We start from the raw sequence: 9,283 nt of genomic DNA on the forward strand, positions 1-9,283 counted from the left end.
AAGTTTCTGTTGTGTCAAATAGTATATCATCAGGCATTGAGAAAGGATGCAGTTTTTGTTTGCTTTAAGCGCACAAGGTTTGAGAATTGCAAAGCATAAACTAACTTAGCAGGTAAAGCTCTACATCTCTAATGAAGTTTTTTTCTTTTTGAAATTTTTGAACAGATGGAGCTAATCAATCAATCATCATTAGGTATGCATTTGTTCCCCCTTTAGAAGATTATGGTCTTGCTTGTGTACTTTTGGCCATCCTTCCCCAGCTCATGCTAAAAATAACCCTTTACATTGTGCCTTATTATAGCCATTTTATGATTTGCCTTGACTTGTAAGGTGGAGTTTATTCTTATATGTCTTCTCTCTTTTTAGTGGTGAGAGTGGTGCAGGAAAGACGGAAACAGCCAAAATTGCTATGCAGTACTTGGCAGCAGTTGGTGGAGGTGGTGGCGTAGAAAATGAAATTTTACAGACCAACCCTATCTTGGAGGCTTTTGGGAATGCCAAAACCCTAAGGAATGATAATTCCAGCCGATTTGTGAGTGCACTCAGGATTTTCTGAAGTTTTACGGTTTCAAGAGGTTGACTTGAGAAGTAACAAACCTGCATCTTGTAGAAATCGCTGCTAAGTAGGTTTATTATTTTGGGTTTATCAGTAGAGGTAATGACATGGCTGTCAGATTCTTATCTGCATTTACTAGTGCAATATGAGAGTCACACAAAGTATACACTTGCTATTGATGGCATGTTCTGTGGTTGCTATTTGAATGTCTTAATCTAAGATTAAGGGAACCATAAATGCTGCAGGGAAAACTCATAGACATATACTTTGAGGACTCAGGGAAAATTTGTGGAGCGAAAATCCAAACTTGTGAGAAGTCATATGGCTTTTTTTAAATATAAAGCTTACTTTCATTGTGTTTTAGCTCTTTGATCCAAGGGGAATGTCGTAGGTCAACAATACAAATGACACAAACTTGTGATTCTTATAAATTCAGTGTCTTGATAGACATCCTCCCTGCTCACCATTGGGTGGTGGTGGGGGGTGGACAGGGAATCTTTGGACGGGAAAGATTCCCTGCCCACAAGGGACAGGTGGCCCTTTTAACCAGCAGGGGTTATGTATGTAAACCCCCTTACATATCCGTCACAAAATCTATTTCTGCACAGTTTTCTCTTCTTATATTTCCTAATACTATCCACTGGTTTTGCATGGGCTTCTGAACTTTTTTGCCTTTGAAGACCTGCTTGAGAAGGTAAGTATTGACATCATCGCAATATGTTTCTTTTGGCTATTTTGGTGCAATTGTTATCATTGAAATGGAGTTGGTGATAGCTTGTATCTTGCTGTCAATCAGTCACGAGTTGTTCAGCAAGCAGAGGGGTGAACGCTCGTATCATATTTTTTACCAGTTTTGTGCCGGGGCTGATGATGCTTTGAGGGGTATTGCTTATTTTGTTAGAAAATCATTCATGATTTTATTTCACAGTACTTGTATTCTTTTTGAAAGTTGAGCTTTTGTGTAAAAAATTCACACGGGATACCTTAACCTTGCTTGCATTCTTGCTTATAGAGCGCATCAATCTGAGGCCTGCTAAAAATTACCGATATTTGAATCAAAGCAGCTGCCTTCACATTGACAATGTTGATGATGCTGCTAGATTCCGTGTAATGCTGGTAAGTAACGCGGAAGATACTTGAGAAAGGCTTGCTGATGCAGGCCTATTATTTAAGTGGATTAGTTCTATATTTTCGTAAATTTTTGCCAATCTGTTCCTTGGGATCTCTTATCTTCAAAAAAACATTGAAGATTTTTCTAAGGCTGGACCTTCTGGGGATCCAGGATGCAATGGATGTGGTGCAAATCAGCAAAGAAGATCAGAACAGTGCCTTTGCAATGCTGGCTGCTGTTTTGTGGCTTGGAAATCTCACTTTGCAGTTATTGATAACGAGAATCATGTGTCTGTGGATGACAATGAGGGTGAGCAGCATCCCCCCCCATGCGCGTCCTTTCCCCCCCTCCTTTAAAAAAACCTTTTTGCTTAAGTGTTGCCTCTTCTTCTCATGTTTTCAGTGTTTTCATGTTTTCTTCAGGCTATACTGAGTGTCCCTTGTTCAAATTTCAGACATTGAAATAATTTATCAGACGAGAACTTTTTTATTTATAAGCTGATTGTTGTGACCAATATGGTGTCCAAGCAGAAGTAGGTGCATAAACTTAAGGACTTTCTACTTAGGCCTGGAGCATTAGAACAGTAAGCACAAATATGTATGTTTCAAATCAGTATAGATGATAGCCTTATACATGGACACCATGTCGTTGTGCAATGACTTAATAATGTTACAACCCTATGGGAGTTGGCCTTGATGAGCCTCAATGTTTTTCAATGGACCTGTCACCAGCTTTTGATGGTGATTTGTGATGCCATATCTAGTTACCTCATGGGACCAGTGGGTTGTGTCATTTCTCTTTCATGCCTTGGCATCCATCTATTTTCTAGGTTTGGCATGTGTAAAGACATCGCGCTTTGTGTGGCCGATAGAAATTGCCGCTCTAGCTTCTCTAAAGTAGAATTCACCCTGCAATTAATCTGATGACAGCATCATACATATGGTGGAAGAGCTGTGCTTGAAACATCTTCAACACATAGAGGCGGTCTTTGTAAAAAAAACCAACCTCCATCTGGGTATGATGAAGCGACAAGGTCGTGTGGCTTCTAATGCTTGTGCCCATTGCTTGCCAAACTCCTCGAGGTCGGCGCATTTGTGCTTCACGTCCTCAGATCCCTGACCTTCGAGTGGGATAAGAGTGGTCTTGACAATAGGAAACTGTCCATCTCCTACTGAGGGCATCAACCACTGCAAAGGTGAATAGAAACATTAGGTAGAGTACGTTTTGAACGTGTACGGGAAGTACGCATCAGTATAAGGTACGTATGTTCATGTTTTTTTTAAAACATAAAATAAAAGGTATTAGGGGGAACGTAGGCAAAATAGGAGAAATTGGGCAAGAATTTAGGGAAAGTGTAAATAAGAGGAATTTGGGCAAATTTAGTAAATTAGATAAAATTGTTCATTGTTCATTGGAGAGAGAGAGAGAGAGAGAGAGAGAGAGAGAGAGAGAGTTTGTGGGACTTTCTGTACAAAGAAGGCGACCAGTACACAAAAGCGTATGGGAGCACAGATCACATGTGGGGCAGCATACGGGTTTTTTCCAGGATGATAAGATGTTTTTAAACATTTTCAACTGAAAAAGGCAAAACTTTTAAAAAGGGTATATTTGGACTCTTTCCATACTCCTATGGAACATACCGTCTCATATGTTGTACGTGTACGGAATCACACCTTGAACACTGGATTGGCTTTGCCTAGAAGATACTCGATAATTGTTGAAAGATTTGGCTCTAGTGGTGTTGGCGTTCATTTCTTTGTGCATTGGGCATTGTCTGGAGCCATTCAAGTTCCTGGTGATTTGTGCAAGCAACAAATTCATGCCCATATAATTATTGTTTTTAGTGTGTGAGGGCATGGATCATGGCAAGGAGCCCTTTGCCATGTATGGAGTAATTCCTCTGAGCCGAATTCAGTTTATGACTCGTGTAAGAGACTTGCCATATATGGAGTAATTCCTCTCAGCCGAATTCAGTTTACTTCATGTAAGAGACTGGGTGTCTGTTCTGTTGTAACACTAACACCTATATCATGTTACATGTGTAATGGGGAGGCGCGTTTCTCGGAATCAGATTAACCATACACAAGATCAAAAGCCACAAAACATGGTTAGCATCACATCCAAAATAGAATATGCAGAGTACACCACACTAGGGGCTGAAGATGGGCCGACATCCCTTCCTTCAGGTATTTTATTACCAAAAGGAGTCTGCTCCCTGTGCAAGATTGCGGGTGCTTTTGGCAAGCCACCAATTACTTGCATTGCAGTCCCTTGCATAAACATGTCAACGTGATGGAGCCTTAGAAATTCTCATCAACAAAGGCAATCTAAAACTGTGAAATAAAAGCCAACACTTTATTTACATCAAACTCACCACGGTAATCTTCAACTTGATGTTCTTCTTACCAGTTTTGAACTCCTTTTGTGTCATGTGCATGCACATGGACATGCTTAATCCCAAGCTAATCCTTGATTCGCAGTAGATAAACATTAGGTTTAGGGAACTAACTAGGCTTTGACAAGCTCAGGAAAAGGCTTAGTGTGGACATAGATAAAGTCGGCTAGTCTTCTGCAGAGGTTTACCACAGGTCGGTGGTGATTGTGGTTTTTGTGTCCACTGAAGCTGGCCGACAGCACAGTCGGCCAATTGGTCTGGCTGCCAAGGGCCTATAAAAGGCAATGTCAGAGTTCATTGTTAATCATCTCTCTCCCATATGAAGATTGGTCATTAGATAGGACTTTTCGGGGTTGCTAAGGTAGCTAGAATACATGTACCTTTTTGTACTATATGAATTTATTGAATACACAACCATCTTCCCCCCCCCCCTTGTAATAGAAGATATATTACAAAAATTACTTTACAAATAGTCACATGGCCGCCATGTGATGTACTAGCTTTCCCTCACTAATTACTCGGAACCACAGGTGTAGTTCGGAGTACTCTCATCCAATATATATCCGTGTCATTCTCCACCAAATGAGCAGATCGCAAGAAAGATACTTGCCACAGGAGTAGCCCTTTTATATGACCTATGTGATTTGTAATACCAACTTTTTCATCAAATATGAAGGCATTTCTAGTTAACTAGATATGCCACAAACCTGTCTATGAAACTCGCTGAGGTTGCGTAACAAGCTTATCACTACTAAATCACATTAATCCACTTTTAACCATGGCTGAAAATTGAAGTAAAACTTGTGAACTTTCAGCCAACAATACTTGAGCCAAATAGATGGAAGAATAAATGAGAGAGAGAGAGAGAGACGACACAGCATAGACCTGGAACGGCCGGGTCCCTTCACAGGAGTATGAATTATTCTTTTAGAATTTTACAAGTGTATGGGCTGATTTGAATCAGCATGGTATCGTCATCAAACAAGATAGAAAACAAAACCTTTGGAATCTCCTAGTTTGTATGTGGTGGCTTACGACACACACACAAGTGTTGGAGAAACTCACGTGTCTGTGTGCCACCCTAATGGCCTACCAATGGGTCACACAACCGGTTATCTTCTCTTGTAGCAAGGATACTCACAAGAGTGAAGTCCTTTGATGAAGAAAATCAGCAAGCTCTTCTTCAACTCTTCAAAGCCCCTTCTTGAGTAGCACCTCCGTCTTCGCATGATAGCCTTCTCTCTTGAAAAATGGTTCTCTACACTTGGTAGAGAAGAAGCTAGTCTTCTTGCCTTCCTGCTCTCAAAAATGCACAAGTTTACATGAACTCTCCTCTTCCAAAATGAAGGGAATCACCTCCTTTTATGTGAATTCCTTTCTAAAAAGCTTTCTTACTTCAAAATAGAAAAAGATAACACATGTTAGGTTGCATGGGAAACTTTTACACATGTTTTAGTTTGCATGGGAAACTTTTACACATGTTTAGTTTTGCATGGGAAACTTTCCTTTGTCAACAAATGGAAAGAGTTAGTTCTCTTTTCCTCTTTGGAAAATAGAAAGAGATGCTTATAACTCAAGTTCTAAAACGAATTTGCATGTGCAATTGAAGAAAGAGTTGCTGAGATGGCCTAGGCAAGTCACCACATCAACTAAAAAAAAAGGGTAAATAAAAAAAAAGTTAAAAAAAATTGGCCCGGGGGGGGGGGGGGGGGGTTTCGATTGCTCTGATTCGGATCCAGCCTCTATTTTTCCAAAAGATGAAGGGAAAGGCCTCAAAATCGACCTCCAACTTGAAAGGTACATATCTTGTAAAACTATCAAAATTGAAAGTAGTTTAAGTAAGAAACATACTTAACCTCCTGCAAAATACAAGTCGCTAGATCAGCAACCAGTATTATGCACAAGTTCGATGCTTTAAGATGAATGCCTAAATGTTCAAGCATTCTCAAAATCAGCATCCAATGCAAGATCTTCAAACAGCTTCTTGTGCATGTGCCTAAGGTGAGTACCATCCATTCCATACACTTGTATCCATCTATACGCTCTCCCATAATGGTAAGAGTGCATAGTCCATCATATGCTTATGAAGCATGTCCAATCATACTTCCCCACTTCGGGATGGAAGCATGTCCATTCATGCATGCAATATTATGCTCTTCTATTTCGGAATAGAGCTTGTCCAATCATGGTTCCTTGGAAAAGAACACATGTCCAATCATGAAGTCTGCCATGCTAGGTCAGACAACATGTCCAAGTTTTATTAACTTCAAAATTCTTGATGTAAAATTCCCTGTAAGCTGATTAGGGTTTGGATTGGGGATTTCTCACAAATACAGGCGGGTGACAGTCTACCTGAAAAAAATGAAAGAAAACTGATTGTTTTGGGATATTTGGTCCATTCGAAATTTTGCCAAAAATCCAGTCTTTAATCTTTATGAGATGCACAAGCTAATCAGATCTTGCAGCCATGTGTGATGGCAATTCATGCTAGGGCTATCAAGGCTCCAATAGAGGAAGTGGTAGATGCCCGAGTGGAAACATGGCGGTTTGTGGCATAAGTGGAATCCTTTCATAACAAGGCTGTAATTTTCTTTTTTACTGGATGAATTCCATTCTTCAACATGATTACAGATTGGTTATATGATTTATTAGATGGTAATTTTGTGGAGAAGATCTTTGATGGTCCCAGGGGATTCTATGTGGTCCTATAGAAGTTCGAGATTTGGTATGGAGAAAGTCTCGTTATTTCTAGATGGATAGTTGGTGCATATTGTACCCTGGCGCCCTGTCACTTTTTTTTTTCTGAGAAAAGATCCTTTCATTAGTTATATAAAAAACGCCCGTAGGGCTACAAAAGATCTCTCCTGCTCATAAGAGAAACAGAGCAGTGAATACAGCAAGGCAACCCGAGAGACTCTCCCTAGGTGCTGCAAAATACAAGCATTAGTACAAAGGACTGAGAGGCTAAATCATACAATAGGGGGGGGGGGGGGGGGGAGCCAAACAGGTGGCCTGTAGTGCCAACGGGGGAATCCCGTGTGTAAGGTGTAGAAGGGGCCACGACGCCAAGTGGTGTAAAAAGGCCTGGCGCCGCAAGGTCGCCTCATCCGAGTCTCCCCGGATGCGGTCATACTGTCCTCGCAGGGTGTGGATCAACTCCTGCCGAATCCCCCGTACAGTCTCTGCTGGTGGCTCCAATCTCCCCTCAAAGGCGGTAAAGCACCGGGCCCTCCAGGTGAACCAGATGGTGAGGCTGCTGAGGAGCTCCCATCGTAAATCCCTCTCCTGTGTCCAGCTGGCGGACGAGAAATCCGGTGCCGGAACCAAGCGAGGCTGGCCCCTAATGAATCTGATGGCCTGACTGCCCTGCGTCATCTCATAGCCCATAGCAGGCCCTGACGAAGTCGACCAAGCAGGGCACCCCACGTAAACATTCCCTCTGGAGAGAGGGGAGCCAGAATACGCAGCATCTGCAGCCAAATCTGCTACGCCTGACGGCAATCCCAAAGGCAATGTCTCTGTGTCTCCATAGGGTGGCCGCATCGGATGCAGGCCGCTGGAAGACTGCTGTAAACAAGCCAAGTGCCAACTGCTGAGCCCCTGTGGGCGACCAGCCACTGGAAAGTCGAGATCCTGCGGGCCTGTCGACTAGCCCAGAGCCGAGCCCAAAAATCCTCCAAGAACTCCTCTGAGAGTCCCTGTAGCCGCCAATGCCCCGCTGCAGCTGGAGAGACCGTCCTCCTTGCCGTCAAAATATGCCGCCCCAACCGAACAGTATACTAGAAAAAGGTGATCTCTGTGGCCCTGCGGAGGCCTGGCCCCAAAAGGTCCCAATAGCGCATAAAAAAGGGCCGGCGTCAGTCCGTCCTCCCCTGGGCAACTATGTCGCGGCAGGACCCTCAAGGCCTCGGCAAGCTCAATCTCTGACAGAGGCGCACCTAGAACTGTACGCATACGGTCTGTGACCCTCCTTTGCACATGGGCCCACACAGTCTGTCTGCAAGCATCTCGATCCTCAGTGGCTGGCTCCGCTGAAAGCAGGTCTCTATAGAATGCAGTGGCAATGGCTCGGATCTCCCCGAGCTCAGTAGCTACCGATCCATCCGGTCTACCAAGCTGACGAACTCCTGCTCGCGCATGGCGGGGTCCAGTGATCTCAAAAAACTCTCCAGTCACTCTATCAGCAAGCTGCGTCCACTGAAGGGCCTGACAACGATAGTAAAACTCATTCTCTGCTCCTCTGCCTCTCTAACCTCCTGGCGTGCCTGGCTCAGCTCGGACGCCACCCCACTCACATGCAGGCTGCTGCTCCTGAAGGCGCTGTAGCGAAGCAAGGCTGCGTCTCAGTCGATGCTCCGGCTTGTGAATCTCTCCCAGCCGTGTCAAAGCTGTAGCGTGTAGAAAAGAGCTAAGCTCGATGAGTCCCTGGGCACACTGGCCCGCTGCATCCTGGTCAGAGCACTGACTATCCTGCCAGATCCTCTCAATGTCCTTAGCGAGACTGGGATCTGTAAGTACCCTCTCTGGGATCCTCAACTGCAAGCTGGGCTCCCGTGTCCTCTCCTCCAATGTCAAGATAACTGGCGCATGATCTGAAAATGAGGTGCCAGCAAGAATGCCGACAGAGCCCCCTCGCTCCCCTAACCAGTCGCCCACATAAAAGCGATCAATCCGTGATAGATTAGTCCCTCCCTGCCGGCGATCCGACCGAGAGAAAACTAAGACTGTCCTGAGAATGGGAGAAAGCCCCATGCTGCCATGCATCAGTGATCCTCAGTGACATGCAAAACCGGTCCCAGCTGCAAGCTCCGTGCCGTGCACTGTAACATGACTGCCTCCCACCCTATCGGCCGGGTCCTCAAGCATGTTGAAGTCTCCCCCGACACACCAATGTGCGGCCTCTGGCAATGCATCCGTAACCTAGGTCTAGAACTCTGCTCTGGCACTAGCATGATTGGGCGCATAGACGTTGAGCACGCCCAATAGCTCATCATGCATCCTCATAATGACATACTGTGCTGTACCAGGCACAATGATCCCTCGATCCACAATGGCCTGCTGCCATACATCTGCAATGACCATGCATACTCCTCCTTGTCCACCCAAAGGACCAAACCCTGCAGACCAAAAGGTGTCCACATCTACCAGGCATCACCGAACCATATCTCCGGATCCTGCTCTCACCCAAGTGGTGCTCCTGCATCATCAAAATATCAATGTT

At 44.2% G+C, this 9,283-nt stretch overlaps 1 protein-coding gene across 1 annotated transcript in view; it reads left to right on the forward strand.

Moving 5' to 3' along the window:
• Positions 1-9,283, forward strand: part of LOC147623846 (myosin-1-like) — a 41,116-nt gene that overhangs the window by 15,864 nt on the left and 15,969 nt on the right. Inside the window, 9 exon segments of the mRNA XM_086820484.1 lie at positions 166-193; positions 367-532; positions 802-865; positions 1,237-1,250; positions 1,353-1,376; positions 1,378-1,438; positions 1,569-1,672; positions 1,839-1,923; positions 1,926-1,976. Of these exon segments, the coding sequence (XP_086676610.1) occupies positions 166-193; positions 367-532; positions 802-865; positions 1,237-1,250; positions 1,353-1,376; positions 1,378-1,438; positions 1,569-1,672; positions 1,839-1,923; positions 1,926-1,976 (597 nt within the window).

The sequence above is a fragment of the Cibotium barometz genome, chromosome 26 (assembly GCF_041138505.1).
Source record: "Cibotium barometz isolate CiBa-2024 chromosome 26, ASM4113850v1, whole genome shotgun sequence".
Taxonomy (NCBI): Eukaryota; Viridiplantae; Streptophyta; class Polypodiopsida; order Cyatheales; family Cibotiaceae; genus Cibotium; species Cibotium barometz.